Source organism: Ziziphus jujuba, chromosome 2, assembly GCF_031755915.1.
Source record: "Ziziphus jujuba cultivar Dongzao chromosome 2, ASM3175591v1".
Taxonomy (NCBI): domain Eukaryota; kingdom Viridiplantae; phylum Streptophyta; class Magnoliopsida; order Rosales; family Rhamnaceae; genus Ziziphus; species Ziziphus jujuba.
Window position 1 is genome coordinate 26981933 of NC_083380.1, and position 20523 is coordinate 27002455.

The window sequence follows — 20523 nt, forward strand, 5'->3', positions numbered from 1 at the left end:
AGGAGACTGATAAATTAATAATTTGATGTCATTAAAATCAATAAAAATTGTTTAATAAAATTACCAGAGCAGTTCTGGAGAGTTGTAATATCTACATTTCCCACAATATATAGGTTCAGGGGCAACTCCGCCACCATGCTGGGCTGTATTCTCAGTAGTTGCAATATTTGTTGGGTGGTCCAAATTATCCTTCTAGACTTAGCGAAAGGGCGAGGTTCATCTCCATGGAAAATCCAATTTTAAGATAATCTTGACATTCAAAAACCTATATAGATGAGCTTCAACAGCATCAATGGAATTTCAATTTACATTAGGACAATATCGACATGGACAGCATGTTTTACCATCACGATTAACATGATTTCGTGCAACTTTAATAAATGACTTAATACCATCTTTATATTCTTTACACAACCGATTTTGAGGAAGTCTCCAATTCCTATCCATCTGCACATGTAAAACCAATATTAATTTAAAGGAATGCACTTTCAATTCAACTTTTTTGATAGCTCCTCCACAACATATTCAAATTCTTCCCAAATTTTGAAAACATTTTCTTGTAGTTCTTGAAAAATATGATACACATATAGATGCAGAACTTCATTAAGTATGAAATGGTGCTTGAAAATGAAAACTCAGTAATGAGAACACTAAGAGCTAGCAAAAACCATCAAGCATTTCAAAAACTTTTTAAACTAGACGTATTTCAATTGTCTTTTACACCATTCTCTTCACAATAAAAGTTTAACAACACCATGTGTTGGGCCAATTCGGGTGCTCCCAGGCCCCTAGTTAATTTAAACAGTCCCTAAATATCGGGCCCATTTGGATGTTTTTAGACCCGGTCCCACTTGGACAATTCCAGGCCTCAACCCTGTTCGGGTTATTCTAGGCCTCAATTTTGTTGGATGACATCAAGTTTGTGATCTATATGATTTTTTATTGTGTTAAAATTGTTTCAAAAATAAAAAATAAAAAAAACAACAACAAAATTTTGTTAAAACGTAAGTAGCAAAATGCTTTATGAGTGTTTTTAAAAACAATTTTCAATTTTCGAAATTAAAAAGCTATTCTAAAAACAGCTGGCTAAATAAGTCCTAAAAATTCCATTGCCAAAAACCATAACTGTCGTCGTTGATAAAACTTTTTTCTTTTTTGCAAAATAAGATAGGGAATTTTCCTGCCAAGTGATACTCATATGTGAGTTGCAAAATTGAACTCTTTCTCTTCGTCGTAAAAATTCTTTCATAGCCAAGCACTTTCTCGTAAGAAAATGAATTTGGACTGGAGATTCAAAATAGGATTATTATTATTATTTTTTATAAAAAAAATAGGATTATTATATCTATGAAATTAGTAGTTTTTGTCAAAGGATTGTTCACACAACAAAATTTAATTTGTTAAAAGAGTTAACATTAGCTCTGTTAATCCCATAGTTGCATTTCATCCTCAATTTTTTCTTTAGCATTTTAATTCTTAAATTTCAATTTTTGGTGTTAAACTATTTTTCATCCACTTTTAACAATTTTGAATCATGCAATGCACTTTTTTTTTTCTTTTTTTTTTTTGGGTTAAATAGTCATGCAATGCTCCTGATGCAATATGTTAAGGTTTTATACATATGCTTTAAACCTATTAAAAATTAAACTAAAAGTAGTTCAAATACCAAATGTAATTGAAATTTAAGAACCAAAATATTAAAAGAAAAAAATAAATAAGGCATCAACTTGAAAAAGCCTAATAATTGAGAGGGCATAGATGGTAAAAAGTAATAAAGTTTGTCATAAATATTCAAGGATGTTGTATGTTTGAAACAAAATTGACATCGCATATATTTTAAACACTAACAAAATGAAAATGCGTATGGTATAAAAGCTAAATATTTTCATAAAAAAAATTATGTTAATCGTTATTTATTTATATATTTTACTTTTTAAAAATTAAAAATCTAATATGGAAAATTGAATCAATATAGTAATCAATTAAATTAAGCATATAAATATTATTTTTAATATCTATATCAACATGTCTTAATTCCAAGATGAATTGAAATATAACTTTCAAAAGATCAATTCTGTGTAGCTATATAAAAGGCACAAGGTTATCTAGCCACTCATTAGTTTTCTTTGTAGAATAGCTACAATCAGTACATAAAGAGTTGGCAATAGGCCTTATTGCAATAATCTAATCGGAAACCTAATCAGCAAATTCAAGAGGCTGACTGCTGCTTATTCATTTAACTGATAAAAAGAGTCATAAAATTAATAAGGAACACAAACTACTAGAAATACTCCGAAGGTACTTAAGCTTTGGAAGCTTTAAGCGCATTCTGTCTCACATATTTGAGAAATAGCACAATTTTTTCATGAGGGGGGAGTGTCTCTTTCACCACAGGTAGTTCAACCAAAGTTGTTAGCCAAGAAAATATCAATGGAGTCTTCTCTAAGTCTATAATCTTTATGCCAAGGACTTGTTCCTGAGCCTTATAATTTCCCAATATACTACATATCACAATATCTAAAAGTCCCAAATTTTGACCATCAACAGGATGAGTAGAAGCTTGGAAAAAATTCTTCATGCCCTCTTCTAGTATATTTAACTTCTCATTCACTTCCTTAATGGCTTTATGTTGGGCTTCACCATCTGTTTTGAGGACTGAAAACATGGCCTCAAACAACTGCATCATATAGCAATAAATCATATTAAGGTAAATTCAAACTTTTAGGAGGTTTTTTTTTTTAAAAAAAAAAAAAAACAAAACAAAAAACAAAAAACAATGGCTTTGTTATTAAACTATTTCTATTAAAACTTGTTGTAATTAATCTAAAACGTTAATAAAATAGATGGATCACAAAATTAAACATTTAAAATGTGTCAATTAGGTCCCAACGTGATAATACATATATATATATATATATATATATATGTGTGTGTGTATATCATATTGTATGGGCAAAAATAAATAAATAAAAGAAGCGATAGAGAATAAGTGAATCAACCCTCTCTCTCTTTTTATATATATATATATATATATATAAATGTGTGTGTATATCATATTGTATGGGCAAAAATAAATAAATAAAAGAAGCGATAGAGAATAAGTTGATTGATTCAACCCTCTCTCTCTTTATATATATATATATATATATATACAATAATAATAATATTATAATTATTAAAATATTAAATGATATAATAGATGATGCAGCAACATTTAAATAATTTATTTTTTAGTTCATTTATCTATTATTTATCTATTTTTAGATTATACAAATATATCGGTAAATTTAATAAACATTTTGGTATATATAACATTACTAACATACATATATGCCTCCATGAATAAACAAATTATATTTATTTTGCAATCCAAAAAAAATTATATTTATATGATTTATTAAACTTCAAAATATGATTATTGCTTGTAGAACTAAAACATGCATAAATTGTTATGTGCATATAATTATAAAATATTTATATGCATAGTTTAATTTCCAAATTTCAAAATACAGATGTGAAATATATATATATATATAAATATATATATATATGGAAGTAAGAGAAATATATATATATATATATATATATACAGAAATAGTGCTACAATGGAGAAATCGTCCACCGTTTGGAAAGGATAATTATCGGTAGATATCAGATCGTACAGATAATATATGTGAATGAATCTTACCTGTTGCTGAATAAAACTGACCCAGAAGCGAACTTGGGCTCTCTTAAAAGGATCTTGGGGCAAGAGTTTAGGACCAAAATCCCTCCAGGTTTCATCAATATATTCAAGGATGACAAGAGATTCACAGACGGGTTTTCCATTGTGGACAAGTACAGGAATCTTCTTGTAAACAGGATTGTATTTGAGAAGCAAAGGGCTCTTGTTTCTCAGATCTTCTTCCACATATTCATAGGCTATACCTTTCAGTTTCAGGGCAAGTTTTACCCTCTGATTGTAAGGACTTGACCAAGCTCCATGAAGTCTCACTTTATTTTCTTCTGCCATCTCTCTCTCTCTCTCTCTCTCTCTCTCTCTCTCTCTCTGATTGTGCTCTGTTTGGATATTGAGTTTTATTACTTCTATATATATAGACTTTCTATTATCAGAAATCTTGGTTAAAATTGTCTAAGATTCATCTTCTCACCGTTAATAAGGACCATTCGCAGCCTTATTATAGGCTTATTTTATATATAAATATATACTTATGATAATATTAGTCTTTTTTCAAGTTAATCAACATTTTAAATTTAATTTTAAAATACAAGCCCAACCTAATTAAAGAAATTTAATAATTATGTTAAAAGAACTTAGTTTAATATCATTGGCTGGACCTAATATTATCGGCTGGACCTTATAAAAGATTTTTGTATATATACAAAAGTAATTTAAAATAACATTACAAAAATCTGTTCACAAATTTTTTTACTATATCATTTTTGCATATATATATATATATATATATATATATAATATGCTGGTTTATACTCAACAACGATCGGTTTGGGCCATCCAGTCAATTACGTACGCCACTATGATTCTTACTTTTCAATTAAAAAAAAAAAGAAAAAAAAAAAAAGAGAGAGAGAACATGCAAGGAATGTTCTTTAATTCACACGACAATGACCTTATAATCCATTAACTGACCAGGTAAGCGAAATATAACCAACTACATAAATAATTTTTTTAATATTTTCTCTGTTTTAAGCCTTATAAGGAATTTTCATCCTCTGAAATTGGATTAATAATATCCTTTCGAGTTTTGAGATTTTCAATGCAATGGTCATATAGTGTTCATAATTATTTTCAAATTGTCTTACCAAACGGAAAAAACTTTGCTTGCAAATTGATAGCATTTCAAATTTATTACAAGGACTCTAATTGGCTTTACCCAAGCAAACAAAAAGTATACCTTTGGCTAGTAAATACCAACAAAGCTTACCAAACTGTTTTCACACAAACTAATGGCCCGTGGTGTAGAGGATTTAATACATGCCAATTATTGAATTACCAACCAAAAAAAAAAAACCTACGTATATTTAACATAGTTAAGGTCAAGCAGCAGTAGATTTAAGGGCAACATTTCTAAGAGTATGAAGAGCTGCAACAAGCTTGTCATAAGGAGGGATTAACTCTTTCACCAAAGGTAGCTTATTTAAGGCTGAAATCCAAGAAAATATTAATGGGGTCCTGACTGGGTCTATGACCTTTATACCAAGGACTTCTGATTGAACTTCATGAGGGCCAAAAGTTGTAACCAATAGAATGTCCAGAATTCCAAACTTGTTGCTGTCAACCGAAGGAGTCCCATCAGGGAAAAATTCTTTCATTCCTTGTTCAAATACTTCAAATTTCTCATAAAGTTCCTTGGTAGCTTTCTCTTGTGTGTCTCCCTCACTTATGATTACCAAGTACATTGTCTCAAACAACTGCATTTGAACATTTTTTTGAGCATATAAGTTAATGCATATATATATATATATAACTCATTTATTCGATTCTATCCAACAATTTATATTGGATACTTAACGTTCTATTAGTGTTAATATGCCTCTGTTGCAGTTCATAGGACATTAAAGCATCCAATATGAACTATCCAATAAAATCGTCTAGATAAATTTTGTATATAAGATAAATACTTTTTTACAAACTAATAAGTATCACTTTCAAAATAAGATAGGACCCAATACAAATCAAAAAAACAATATAGTGCCACGTCAACATACATTCAAACGTTGATTAACAAAGTTAATGACTCGCATGTTTTTTATTTTCTGTTTTGTAGTGACTAGATTGTGATATGCAGAAAGAATTTTAAGTAGCATAAAATTCTCACCTGTTGATGGAAAAAGCTAATCCAGAAGCGAATTTGGGCTCTCTTGTAGGGATCCTGGGGCAAAAGTTTAGGACCATAATCCCTCCAAGTTTCATCAATATATTCAAGGATTACAAGTGACTCACAAATGGGCTTACCATTGTGAACAAGTACAGGAATTTTCTTGTGCACAGGGTTATATTTGAGAAGCAGTTGACTTTTGTTTTGAAGATCTTCTTCAACATATTCAAAGGGAATTCCTTTGGCTCTCAATCCCAATTCCACCCTCTTGAAGAAAGGGCTAGACTGCACTCCATGTAGTATCACTCTGTTTTCCTCTGCCATCACTTTAATTTTAATCTGCTTTTTGATTGTTTGCTTTGGATTTTAGATTCCAGCACACTAGTAGCTTTATATAAAGTTATTCCCATTAGTTGACTTATTCTCAAGTCTTTACAAAGAAGTCCATAGTCAATATAAAAAGGGCAAAAAAAAAAAAAAAGAGATAATTTATCATAAGTATCCTTATAATAGGATAATTTTTTTTAAACGAGTTGTTGGTCATAATAATGGTATATTAATTATTTTGCTAGGTGATAATTTAGGATAAGTTTCCTCTTCCTCAAGGACGCAGTACTAAACCATATTTTACTATATTTGTCATTTTCGTAATTTCCCATTCAATGAAAATTCTTTCATTCAAAAGCAAGCGACTGGGTCCTGTGATTAAATTGTTTGAACATTTCGAAATGATCTCTTTTTTCTTTTTCTTTTTGTTTTTTTTTTTGTTTTTTGTTTTTTTTTTTTGGTGGTGATCAATGTTTGGATACGGCTAGCTAGATTGACATATACTTCCTGCAAATCTTGTTTAATTGTTTATCAAGTCTTTACAAAGAATTCAAGGTAGCATCTAATCCCGACATAAATAATATAAACATTTTGTCTTTCATTATTATATTAATATATATTTTTTTAGATAGTGATTACAATATATTCTAAACTGAAAGAGAGAGGTAATCTCAAACACAAACCTGATTAAGCCTAGGATTTGAATGTGTATTTTTAATGGTTTTAATCTCAAAGAAATATTGATCAATGAATTACCAAAATCTATTAATATAATTTGTCTTTTTATCAATTTCAGATCAATAAAATAAGTGAAACTAGTCAATTAACCATTTCAAGTCATGTGATTAATTTGGTTGGACCTAACTAATTAAGAGCAGGGGGGCACAGGGGACAGCCAAAAAAAAAAAAAATGTTGCAAATTTAACAAGAGCAAGAACATTAAAAAGACTTTTACTACGATCCCATGATGTATCCTCTGGCCCATTAAACATTTGATGGTACTTACCCTACTCCCTATGGGTTTGGACTAAAACTATAATACAGGAAATTCCCTTCATTTTTAAATAATTTTTATTTTGAAAAGGAGGGAATATGTAATGCTTTAATTTCACTAGGGTTCCACTTTTTTGTTTTATTGATATTGTTTTCAATTTAGTCATTGCACCAATATCATCACTAATCTAGTCAATGTCATTCCACACCCTATCATTGTGTAATTAAATACCAAGTAGCATTTATTAGTAACGTAGCCTAGCATCCTTATTGGTATACTTTCTGCTAGGTAAAAACTCTAATACTACCTATAGCACCCCGTCTCCATTGGCGTTACATTCTCTTTCTCCATTAATATTGTCCCTAATTTAGCCACCATATTTTAACAGTATATAACTTCCATCCATCCTAGGTTACTTCCATTGGAGCATATTCCAAATTTTTTTTGAACTTTGTAGTCAATTAATAAGAAAAGATCTCGATATTAAAAGAATGAATACTTTTACATTTAAACCATCACTATTCCATATTTAGACAGTATGTAATTGAACATCATATAATCTTTACAAGTAAGGTAGTCTATTAATTTCTTGCACCCATCTATATTTACCATGGCACTTCATACCAATTATGTCACACTGATTGTCACATAATGTTACACGAAACTATAATCTCAAATATGTGGGCGTGAAGATAAAAATAAAAATAAAATAAAAAGAGTAAAATAAATAAATAAATAAAAGGGGAAGGGTGGGGGGGAAGAAAAAGAGAGATAAGGATATAGGTAAAGTATATGCCAAAGGAAAAAAAAAAAAAAAAAAAAAAAAAAACACAATACAAAACAAAACAAAACAAATTTTTTTTTATGTAATTGGTACATAGATGATATGGTTCACAAATCATACAGAATTTGACATTCAACAATTATGTTATAGGATCAACATGCTCTGTTTTGACTATACGTATAACTATAGATTTTTTTGGCTTAGATTGTATGAAATTATATGAAATGATACAATATAACAGTTACATGTAATACCTTATTGAAAATAAAAGAGAATGAGACCAAACAAAGGTATATATATCTCACTGCTTTCTACTCTCATGGCAGTTGTTTTAGTTTGAAGCACCAGTTGAATCATATACATGCTACCAAGTCAGTTGGTATCACCCTAAATATTTAAATGCCTACCAACTTGTTTGCCAAGTCTTTACAAAGACTTTTGAATTCATTGCTACAATAATAATAATAATAATAGGACTGAAAGAAGCAGAGCATAAATTGAAATCCCAACTAGGCTGTCGTCTCAGTAACCTACTAATCTCGTTAACTTGTTTGCCAAGTCTTTACAGAGACTTTTGAATTCATTGCTACAATAATAATAATAATAATAATAACAATAGGACTGAAAGAAGCAAAGCATAAATTGAAATCGTCTCAGTAACCACCAGCAAAATAATAATAATAATAATAATAATAATAATAATAATAATAATAGTTAAAGTGTAAGAACTTTGTCAGGATCCTCTATCGGAATTCTAGGGAAAACTCTATCAGAAATTGGGTATCGTCTCTACTAAGAGTTGTATTTACCATAAAAATTCCTAAAAAAAAAAAAATAAAGAAAAAAAAAAACCCACGCAAACAATAAAAACACTTTATTCCTTCCATCTTACTGTACAAATTTTCCACAAAGTTGTAGCATTCCAATAACAAAGAGAACGAGCATAAAAATTTATAATTAACAAATCAACAACAACAGTATTTAAAAATTCTACCCCCAGTATCTAATACTAGAGCATACAAAGAATTTAGTTTAAGAACAAAAATAACATAAGTGCAAAAGTAATAAAAATATTATTATAATGAAAAATAAAAAAAAAATAAAAAATAAAAAATAAAGAAGGAAGAATATTCTACTCCAGATACAGCAACGGAATAAATTACAACAAGCTCGCACCCCGGATGGTTAAAATCTACTAGTCACCTGAACCTAGGGAAGCAGATTTATAAAAATAAATAAATTTAAAAAAAAACTAATAAAATAATAATCATCCTAGTGAGCGGTATCCATCTAAATACTAACAATATTAATCCAAAATCAAAAATAAATAATTAAATAAATAAATTGGTAGTTAGGAAGGTATAAAATTAAAATTAAGTAATTTAAAAAATTATTTAGAAATAAAATTTTCTCTCAAAACCCTCACTAATTCGTTTAGTTTGAAAGGTTCTCCTTCTTATAATCATGTTTTCACAAAAATCTATAAATTTTTATATTCCCCAAAATTTAAAATGGTGATGTAGAAAAAATAAATTGAATAAAAATAATAAAAAAATAAATTAAAACAAAATAAAATAAAATTGTATAATATGATAAAGTTAAATTCAATAAATTTAATAATTTATAAAATAGCAATTAAATAATTTAAAAACATAATTTAAATAAATAAGATATATTTGAAAAACTTTTTATTTTTAAAACATGTATCAGGTATTAACCTGATGCACCATATTATATACCAATTAGTGTCAAGCGACACTTGGCATTAGACCTGGCAATTTGGGTCATGACACGGCACCACGACTCAAAAACGATACGGAATAAATGGGTTTGGGTTTATTATAAATGGGTTCGGGTCATAATCGGGTCAACCCGTTTAACACAAATATTAATCGTGTCATTTTCGGATTGACCTGTTTAACTCGAAATTGACCCGTTACGACCCATTTATTAAACGTGTCAGTTTCAACCCGACACAATTATACATCTATTACAACCTATTTAAATTTAATTTTAAATTAATATTTTATCACTAATATAATATTTAATAACTAAAAAATATTATAAATTAAAAATTTTATAAAAATAATTTTATATTACTAATTTTTTAAAAAAAAAATACATCTTTAATAAAACAAAAACATAAAAAAAAAAATTTCGGGTTAATAGGTTAATTTTTGGGTCAACGGGTTAATAGGTTAGTTTTCGGGTTAATAAGTCAATTTCAGGTTAACGGGTTAATAGGTCAACACGATCCATTAAAATAATCGTGTTAAACGAGTCGTGTCGTGTTGACCTGTTTATAAATAGGTCGGGTTAGTATTTTAGATACCTGACACGATTAATAAATGGGTCATGTTCGGGTTAGGCATTTTTGACACGATTATTAAACGGGTTGACACGAACACGATCCACGAACACGAATTGCCAGGTCTACTTGGCATCACAAGCACCATCTAACCTAGTGTACAATACTATGTACTAATAGGTGCTGGGTGGTACTTAGCATCTCAAGCACCCTCTAAGAAGAAGATAAGAAAGATATCTGCAACTGGACACTTTGGCATTCCAAAAATATTGATGCTAACAATTTGCCATTCTGCAGCCAAAGGGAAGGTAATTAATGCTTACCATGCAAAATTTCTACCAACCCTCTCATCCCTATGTCATGCAAGATGACTAAACAATACATGTGTACTAGTCAATAATATATAGTACAGAATATTAATATTGTATATTACATCTATGACAGTAAAAATAAGCAAATGTAATTTAACACAAAATTTTTATAAATCAATATCGGATTTTTAATAAATTTAACAAACCTATGAGATTTCCTTATTTGATAAATCCACTATTATTACAAAAATATTATTTTCCACAACAAACACATATACACTCGTGTGTGTGTGTGTGTGTGTGTGTGTGTGTGTGTGTGTGTGTGTGGAAATACTTTATTTTTTAAACCCAAATTACAATTTATACAGAATTAAATATAAAAACAACATTATTTTACATAACTCAAATAATAATAATTTTTCTTTAATTAATATGCATCACATAATTTTCTAGAAATTTAAACAATACAATTATCATAAATTTTATTGCACGAAAATACATGCGGAAAATGGATTGGTCCATCAATTGACACAAGTGCCTAAAATATCAACAAAAACACAATACCCATTAAAATAATATTTTAATCAGGAATGATAATTTGCCCCGCACACCCCGAAAACCGTGGTGCATCGTCCCGTCCGGAAAAATCGAGGCTACGGGATGGGCTCTAGATAAATCCTTAAGGTCCGAATCAGGGTCAGGTCGAGATTGGGGAATAAAAAACCCGGCTCGTATATATTTACTTATTTTTTATATATATTTTATGTATTTGGACTACTGTATTTTTTAAGGATATATTTTATTATAATTGTAAATTTGGACCTTGATATATTTTATTGTATTTTAGTTACTTTATTTACATTTTATTCATAAAAAAAAAATTGATATAAATTTATCAAAAAAATTTATACCAATTATAAAAAATAAATAAATAAACGGAGAAAACCGTCCCACCCCGTCCCCAATTGGGAAATCCCCATCCTCGCCCCACCTCTAAAGATACGGGAAAAACCGCGGGGATGGAATGGAAAATTCCCCGTGAGGACAGGGATAAAATTTTAAAAATCGGCTCAACCCTGCCCCGTTGACATTCCTAAGATTAATTGAGTATTTTAACAACCTATATACCAAAATGAAGCCTAGAGTGTAGAGATTGAAGATCTGGTCTTGCCTATCAGAGATTTGGTTGGTGGTGTTTGGGATCTTGCTGCAAAAATCTAGATAATTTAACGCTCCTAGATCTCGTGATCTAACTCGAAATGAGCTAAACGAACGTCGGATCTGAATTTAAAAGGGTCAAATTTGGTGGAAAAGGTGGTGGTTCGACCAGGAACTCGTCGAAATTGGGGTAACCTATGAGCCATCGCCATCGCCAAAAAACCTCTCCGACACCGACACATCAAATGACCACTAACCATGAAAATTTAAGGGGAGGTCAGTCGTTGAGTGGGGTAACACTATGGTGGTGGCAATGATGCAAGGTGATGGCCAAAAAAAGAGAAATCAGTTGGTAGGCGAAACTAACGGCCATCGCTGGAGAAAACAATCCCATCACAGTGCATGATCTCACTGTGAAATTTGGATTGCCGATCTATCTTAAGGCACTCTTCCTCATTGGCCAGCACATGTAGCTCGCCGATGGCCGGAAATAGGTGAAAATGGATGATGGCCTGTGAGCTCTCTCTCTCTCTCTCTCCTTTCTCTCTCTTCCCCCACTCCAAATGGCCCAATAAAACACCACCCGTGGTGCCATTGTGCACTCACAGGATTGGCTGGGCACATGACACATGGGATATGTCAGTGGGATGCGATTTGCATGTTTTTCACATGTGTCAAATATATCCAGCAAAGTCAGTTCCAGAATAATAATTAAAATTTTATAGGTCTATAACTTTTCAATTATAAATTCAAATTAAACATGCCACTAGTCCATGAATTCGTATCAGCAAATATTATACAATAGTATACAATTCAAAACCAAAACTCATAAAAAAAAAAAAAGGTCAAACTCGACTCGCTTGATCAGTCCAAATCGTAAATTATTTCATCCATAACTTTTTAACCATTGCTCCAAATTTAATGTACTACTAGTCTACAAACTCAAACCAACATGTACTTCATCATGGTGCCTTGGTAAAAGTAAATTTTTTCTCACAACAAAAGTCAACTATTGAACCTACTCGGTCAACCTCAATTAACTCTGATGAAAATTCCACTATACTTGCGTACAAGGTGTTAGATAGATATATTATTATATTGGTAGCTGATAAATTAGGATAAGTTCCCTCTTATCGAGCAAGCATTAGACAATTCAACCATATATAATTAATTAATACAATTTTTATTTTCTCATTTTCAGTACTAAAGTCCTTGATGCGATCCACCAGATTTAATATTTCTTTTATTCTTTTTTCTTTTTTTTCCCTTGGAGAAGGTGGAGGGCGATATGATAAATGAAGTGATGGGGAATTTTTTAATCTAAACCTAACCAAATTCAAAATGTAGCAGTATTCTCAAATAGTCACTGTTATCTAAATTGCTATGAGACAGAAACAAAGGAATTCTTATCCCATTAAAATGCCCAAATTCCAAAAATTATTATTTAGATATTTAGTTACATTTTATATTTATATGTTTCTATTGGATTGACAAATTAGTCAACTTAATCCTCAAATATTTTAGGAGCTATTTGGATCATGATGGGACATGTATGCATTAGATTGCTTTTAATTTAATAGGTCTTAGAAGTGCCAATATACAATTCAACATGGATAACCAGTTAACCACCCCAGTTGCTTAATTTATGTGCAGTGACCTTTTATATTTTCCTAAAATTTGACCAGAGATTGGTGGAATTATGTCGCCCCTCCTTGGGACTAAAACAAAAATGAAGGAAAATGTAATTCATTTGACTATCAGTTGTCAAATAGTGTTTGAAATTTGTTACAGAATGACTCTTTGGCCTTATTGAAGCAAACAAATAGTGAACCTTTTTCCGAGGTTACCATGCATATACTATTTTGCACAAAAACTACGGTAAAGCAGCAGGAGATTTAAGGCCAGCATTTCTGATAGTATGAAGAACTGCAACAAGCTTGTCGTGAGGAGGGATTATCTCTTTCACCACAGGTAGCTCAGTTATGGCTGTAATCCAAGAGAATAGCAGTGGATTTTTCTCTTGGTCTATTATTTTTATTCCCAGCACTTCTGACTGAACTTTGTGGGCACCAAATAACGAAACCAATAGAATATCTAGAATTCCAACACTGTTATTGTCAACACAAGGAGTTCCATCAGGGAAAAACTCTTTCACTCCCTCTTCAAACACTTTTAATTTCTCAAACAGTTCCTTGCTGGCTTTCTCTTGTGTTTCTCCATCACTTGTGATTGCTAAGGACATGCACTCAAACACCTGCATTCACAAGTATTCAAAAGTGCACATTTATATATATATATATATATATATATATATATATAATAGTTTTACGGTGTGGATTGGTCCACATGCAAACTATATCTAAATCGACATTTTTTGGAAAAAAAAATCGGCTTTTCTGTGTATACTGTGTACATATATACAGTAAAATTGATATTTTTTTTGTAAAAAAATATCGGTTTAGATGTGGTCTGCATCGTAGAATTTTCCTATATATATATATAATTTTTCCATGAAAAGCATTCATGCCCAAATTATGGTGTGCGATACTCATCCTATCACATGCTGTAGAATGTAAACATCGAGACAATTTCTTTGTTACATCCCATCACGTCTGGTGGGATGATCAACATTAGTTGACCAGAGGACTAACAACCATCATAGAATTGTTGATTACTGACAATTATATATTATATATGAAAACAAAATAAGAATTTGGTAACATTTTCTGACAGTTTTATGCTATATATGAAAACAAAATAGAGAATTTGGTAACACTTTCTGTCTGACCTGCTGCTGGAGATAGCTGATCCAGAAACGAACTTGGGCTCTCTTGTAGGGATCTTGAGGAAGGAGTTGAGGACCATCTTTCCAAGTTTCATCAATGTATTCCAGAATGACAAGTGACTCACAAATGGGTTTTCCATTGTGGACAAGCACAGGAATTTTCTTGTGCACAGGATTGTATTTAAGAAGCAAAGGGCTTTTGTTCGTTAAATCTTCTTCCACATATTCAAATGGAATACCTTTCAATTTCAAAGCCAATTCCACCCTCTTGGAGTAAGGGCTAGCCCACACTCCATGTAATGTCACTTTGTTTTCCTCCATCTCTATAATTTGTCTCCTAAATTTGAGTATTCTTTGAATGTTGATTTATATGATAATGTTAACTAGGATTTATATATACTTCCTGCTAATCTCCTTAACTTGTTTGCCAAGTCTTTACAAAGACTTATGAATTCATAGCAACAACATTATAAAGACTTGGTCATAATAGATTAAAAATATATAATAATAAATAATAAAATAGATTATTATATTGGAAGCTGATAAATTAGGATAAGTTCCCTCTTCCTCAAGCAACTATTAGTCAAGTCAACCTTATATATTTGATTAATACAATTTTTTTTTCTCATTTTCGGATGAATAAATGACTCGGTCTTGTTACTAAAGTGTTAGGATATAAATAATATTACCCTGGAAAATATACAGTTATCTCATGGGGAGTTAGCCGCACCCACAAATGATATAAATGCTACTGTTGCTTATAATAACGCCCAAATCTGGCTTTCTATCTATACTATTTAAAAATTAATAAATAAATAAATAAAGGAAATAAAAAGAGAGGTAAGGATCATATGTGATTGGAAAACAAGAAAAGGAGTGTAGAAGCAAGAGAGAAGAGAGAATGAGAACAAACAAAGGTATGCCTCATTGCTCTGTCCTCTCATTACAACCGTTCTAGTTTGAAGCTAGCACCATTCATTTATCAAGGAGAAATGGAGGTTGTTTTATTATTACCTTTTCCAAAACTAAGATTATGTTTCACATGATTTCTGAAATATTGACTTTTTAAAGTTCAAAATCTGCTTCTTAGACCATCTCCAATTGTATGCCATTTGGGTGTATATATATATATATATATATATTTTTTTTTTTTTTGGCTAAAATAATAAGTAACAATTTTTACATGCCCAAATTCCAAAATTTGTCATCTAGATGCTTAATTACATTTTATTTTTACTAAATTTCTATTGGATGAATGAATTAGTCAGCATAATCCTCAAACATTTTAGGAGTTACTTGATCATGATGGAACATGTATGCATTAGACTGATTTTAATTAATTTTCAAAGGGCTTAGAAGTGCTAATACACAATTCAACGTGGATAAGCACCCCCAGTTGCTTAATTGATGAGCAGACTTTAATAATGATAACCTTCTATATTTACCTAAAATTTGACCACAGATTGGTGAAATTATACTCTTTCTTTTCTTTTTTTTCTTTTTTTTTTTCTTTTTTTTTTTTTTTTGCCCTTTTAGGTATGGACTAAAAAACTAAAATGAAGGAAAATGTCATTCGTTTGACTATCAGTGGTCAAATAGTATTTGAAATTTGTTACAAAATGACTTCTTGTCTTATTGAAGCAAACAAAAAGTGAACCTTTTTTCCAAGATCACCATGCATTGCACACAAACTAAGGTAAAGTAGCAGAAGATTTAAGGGCAGCATTTCTGAAAGTATGAAGAACTGCAACAAGCTTGTGATGAGGAGGGGTCTTCTCTTTCGCCACAGGTCGCTCGGTAGGCTGTAATCCATAAGAATAGCAATTGGTCTTTCTCTTGGTCTATAATCTTTATACCAAGCACCTCTTACGGAGCTTTGTGGGCTCCAAACAGTGAAACCAGTAGAACATCTAGAATTCCCACGCACACACTGTTACTGTCAACACAAGGAATTCCATCAGGGAAAATTTCTTTCATTCCTTCTTCAAACACTTTCAATTTCTCAAACAGTTCTTTGCTGGCTTTCTCTCGTGTTTCTTTATCACTACTGCTTACCAAGGACATGCTTTCAAACACCTGCACTGTAAAAAAATATTTAAAATATATATATATATATATATATACATTTATTATGTAATTTAATTTTGTTATAGTGAGTTTGCATGCGCATGTTATATTATGTGATATCTTTCCTCCAGTAATATCATAATATAACTAGATGACATTTATAATAATATACATCTGCAAATCCACTATAATATAATTGTATATATATAATATTTTTACAGTTTTAATATGATAAAAATTTCATAAGAAATATATAAAAAGTAATATATCATGTCAACATACACATGCCAAAAAAATTTTCAATCACCTTTAAAATAATTGAATCCAATTAATATTAGGTTTCACAAAGAATTTATGTATGTTTCCCTTTCAATATTTAAGTTTTATTATAAAAATATAAAAAAATACTTAACGATGGTACTTATTTGTATAATATGTGTTCGATTGGATATATAGGAACCATATGGAAAAGTCTCTCTCTTTAAGATCATCATAAAATCCTTACCACACAAATCCCTCTATATGTTTATGTATATGATTTTGATTATTGAGCAATGTTGCAAACCTTATCTTAGCAACACTGGCATGGCATGTAATGATTTCTCAATTCTTACTCCATATATACTACTCAAGAGAATGGTAATAATATGGTACAGTAGACCAGTTATATATTTATACACATATATATATATACAAGAATGTTTTACAAGAAAAATAATCTTTATCAACCAAATTTTCTCAATGGTTAAAATTTAAAAATACCTTATCAATAAAATTATAAATATATAATTTAAACTGAAAGCTACTATTATACTATGATTGACATCTAACATCTAATTACATATATGTACACCGTCCAGCATAGAAAAATTATCAAAGTTATATACTGTAAATGAAAACCAAAAAAAAGAATTAAAAAATTAAAAAATAAATAAATAAAGATCAAGAATTTGGTATTTGACCTCTTGCTAGAGATAGCTGACGCAGAAACGAACTTGGGCTCTCCGGTAGGGATGTTGGGGAAGGAGTTTAGGACCATTTTTCCAAATTTCAATTGACTCACAAATGGGTTTTCCATTGTGGACAAGCAGAAGAACGTTCTTATAAACAACAGGGTATTCGAGAAGCGAAAGGCTTTTGTCCATCAAATCCTCTTGCACATACTTAAATGCAACACCCTTCAATTTCAAACCTATTTCCAGCCTCTTGGAAAAAGGACTAGCCCACACACCATGCAGCGTCACTTTGTTTTCCTCTGTCATCTCTATAATTTGTCTCCTTTTGGGTCTTGTTTTGGATGTTGGATTTTATGATAATCCTAGCTAGCTAGAATTGTATATACCTCATGCTTAATTCCTTAACTTGTTTGCCAAGTCTTTAGAAAGAATTCTGATTTCATAGCCAGAAGTAGGAAAGCTGGGGTGACATATCCACAAAACAAATAATATAAACATTTTGTTGGTCATAATTAATTAAAAAAAATTATATTTATATTTTATAAATAATAAATTAGGATAAGTTCCCTCTTCCTCAAAAGAAAAGTAGTAAGTCAACCATATTTTAATTAACATATTTTTTTTCCTTTTTCTTTTTTAAATTTCAGATCAATAGATGAGTCAGTCATGTGATTTAGGTGGTTGGAAATAAATAAATAAACTGCTTACTCTCATTTAAGTGGATGGATTGAAAGATAATTAACCACCCAAATCCAATGGTCTATAAGTAGACTTTTATTAATAATAAAATAAGGGAAAGAAAGAGAGAGAAGAATTATTAGGATTGGAAATATGAAAGAGAAAGCGAATGAGACGCAAAAAAGGTTTATCTCATTGGTTTCTCCTCTCATGGCAGCTCTTTTATTTTGAAGCCCAAGTGGGAGCACATACATGTATGGTTAGTCAATTTGGGAATTGGGAATTGGGAATTCTCCTGTATTGCAACAAAGAAAGGCCTTATTTGAAAGTTTTTTATAAACAAAAAAGCATTTATTGAAAAATACAAAAGAAGAAAAATTCGATAAGATTATTAATAAGAAAAAGAAAAGTATCAACTACTATAAATTAAGGTACGTGTTAATTTTTTATTTTGATTTTTTTTTTATATTTAATTATGTAACTTGCATGTTTGATTCAAATGTAATTAATTAGTGTTAGCTAGTAAGAATTTGTTTTGCATTTCGATTAATTAACTTAAGGGATCAAAATAATAAAATACTAAATCAAATACAATTTGAAATTTTGTTTATTTATTTAATTGAAATACCTAATAAAATTTTACAACTATTAACTATTGAAATAAAGGAATTAGACAGATTAAATAGAAAAAAAAAATTAAAAACAAAAAATTCAAATATTTTAAGAGTTATTTGAACCATGAAGGAGCATCGAACACTTGAGCGTTATGCTGTTTAAAAAATTCAAAGGTCTTAGAAGAGCTAATACATAACTCAGCATGGATAACCACACCCCATATGATGCATAACTGCGAAGTTTCTGTGTGGTTATCTTCTAGTTAATTTCACTTTTCAAGGGGAAAAAAAAAAAAAAAAAAAGTGTATAGTAGTATTTCATTGGAGTTTGAAATGGGGAGCTTCATTTGGTTGAAGTCCACGGGGACTTTCAAATAAAACACAAAGTCTACGGGAAAAAAAAATGAATGAATAAAAAATAAAAGGAGGCACTGAAATCTGAATGGCTGAAGCAAGGTTTCAGTCAGAATTGAAATAATTAACTAAAAGAATAAACCAACTAAAATATAACTAAAATTTTTGGGACACAATAGGAATATTTATTTGTAATTTCCCAATTCCCAGCGTTCACATTAATATAGAGCAAAGTCATTAAAATATATAAATTTTCAGTTTCAAATAAAATTTATTTTATTTTATTAAAATTAAAATTTTTTAATAATTATTGAATTTTTATTTTAACAATAAAATTTGATTGATTAAACCATTTAATAATTATTAAAGATAAATTTTAGTTTAATAAAATATCAGAAACATTTTTAAACTTAGTATATATATTTATATATATATGGTGCATCACCAGAACTTGGTCCTCTCTCTCTCTCTCTCTCTCTCTCTCTCTCTCTCTCTCTCTCTCTATATATATATATATATATATATATATATATATCTATGTATGCATATATAACATAATCATCAAGTCATAAACCCCACCTAATGATAATTTTAGTTTGAATATTGCACAAGAAGGTAGTTGGTATAGTTGATATTGTTCTCAATTAAATAAAAGATAGTTGCTAATATTTAATAAGATGAATGTGATATTCTAATAATACTAAGTATCTTTAGCTCATTCTATAGTCAAATATCATTTTCTATATGTATGTATGTATGTGTATATATATATTGGCTAAAACTGAAGTTAAAAGCTTTTTTAATCAAACTAAAAAAAAATGATATTTATTTTTTTATAGCCTTTTTAATCAAACTAAAAAAAAATTATATTTATTTTCTTCTCTCTCCTATTGAGGATAAATGGAATAGAGGCTGTTTTTGCTTTTCATTTTTATTTTTATTATTATTATTATTTTTATTTTTTTTTCAGGGGTGGAGGTGGAGGCTGTCTTTGCTCCCTTTTCCCAGACAAGTGATTGGGCCAATAGTAAGTCTATGTTTTGGACATTTGGGCGCACTAATTATTCTATCTACTCGGGCCTCTTTGTTGGGCTAGCACACCTCAGTTGAATTTTCTTTAACAAAAATGTTTTCCTAGGAGATTTCCACTAGTTTATTATTAGCTTTTATATAGTTTAAGAAGTTGAAATTTAAATGTATATTTGTAGTTTGAATGAGTTTAATATAGTATTAAAATTTTGAAAAGAATAAAATAAATATGACTGACATAAATTTTAAATATAGTTTTAAATTTTAATTTTTAAAAAGATATTAAAATTATTAATAATAGTTTCTATAATGGCGATC

The 20523-nt window shown here is 29.8% G+C and overlaps 3 protein-coding genes and 1 pseudogene across 3 annotated transcripts; all 4 read right to left on the minus strand.

Annotated features, from left to right (window-relative positions):
- Positions 1 to 1974: 1974 nt before the first annotated feature.
- On the minus strand, positions 1975 to 4072 carry LOC107405516 (glutathione S-transferase U9-like). Its single transcript, XM_016012584.4, has 2 exons — positions 3689 to 4072; positions 1975 to 2677 (listed from the first exon to the last, which is right to left on the minus strand). The coding sequence occupies exons 1-2, from the start codon at positions 4010 to 4012 to the stop codon at positions 2303 to 2305; spliced, it is 699 nt and encodes a 232-aa protein (XP_015868070.3). The 5' UTR covers positions 4013 to 4072; the 3' UTR covers positions 1975 to 2302.
- A 744-nt stretch (positions 4073 to 4816) lies between these two features.
- LOC125422444 (glutathione S-transferase U9-like) lies at positions 4817 to 6216 on the minus strand. Its single transcript, XM_048474153.2, has 2 exons — positions 5841 to 6216; positions 4817 to 5433 (listed from the first exon to the last, which is right to left on the minus strand). The coding sequence occupies exons 1-2, from the start codon at positions 6162 to 6164 to the stop codon at positions 5059 to 5061; spliced, it is 699 nt and encodes a 232-aa protein (XP_048330110.2). The 5' UTR covers positions 6165 to 6216; the 3' UTR covers positions 4817 to 5058.
- A 7273-nt stretch (positions 6217 to 13489) lies between these two features.
- On the minus strand, positions 13490 to 14857 carry LOC125422445 (glutathione S-transferase U9). Its single transcript, XM_048474154.2, has 2 exons — positions 14511 to 14857; positions 13490 to 13976 (listed from the first exon to the last, which is right to left on the minus strand). The coding sequence occupies exons 1-2, from the start codon at positions 14826 to 14828 to the stop codon at positions 13596 to 13598; spliced, it is 699 nt and encodes a 232-aa protein (XP_048330111.1). The 5' UTR covers positions 14829 to 14857; the 3' UTR covers positions 13490 to 13595.
- Positions 14858 to 16198: 1341 nt separating this feature from the next.
- On the minus strand, positions 16199 to 17949 carry LOC125422673 (glutathione S-transferase U9-like; annotated as a pseudogene).
- Positions 17950 to 20523: the final 2574 nt, after the last annotated feature.

Excerpts from the sequence above, each read along its gene's own strand:
- LOC107405516 (XM_016012584.4), bottom strand. The coding sequence starts at position 4,012 with ATGGCAGAAGAAAATAAAGTGAGACTTCATGGAGCTTGGTCAAGTCCT. Across the intron at positions 2,678-3,688 it reads TCAGTTTTATTCAGCAACAG|TTGTTTGAGGCCATGTTTTC; the intron begins GTAAGATTCATT and ends TATATGATGCAG.
- LOC125422444 (XM_048474153.2), bottom strand. The coding sequence starts at position 6,164 with ATGGCAGAGGAAAACAGAGTGATACTACATGGAGTGCAGTCTAGCCCT. Across the intron at positions 5,434-5,840 it reads TTAGCTTTTTCCATCAACAG|TTGTTTGAGACAATGTACTT; the intron begins GTGAGAATTTTA and ends GTTCAAATGCAG.
- LOC125422445 (XM_048474154.2), bottom strand. The coding sequence starts at position 14,828 with ATGGAGGAAAACAAAGTGACATTACATGGAGTGTGGGCTAGCCCTTAC. Across the intron at positions 13,977-14,510 it reads TCAGCTATCTCCAGCAGCAG|GTGTTTGAGTGCATGTCCTT; the intron begins GTCAGACAGAAA and ends TTGTGAATGCAG.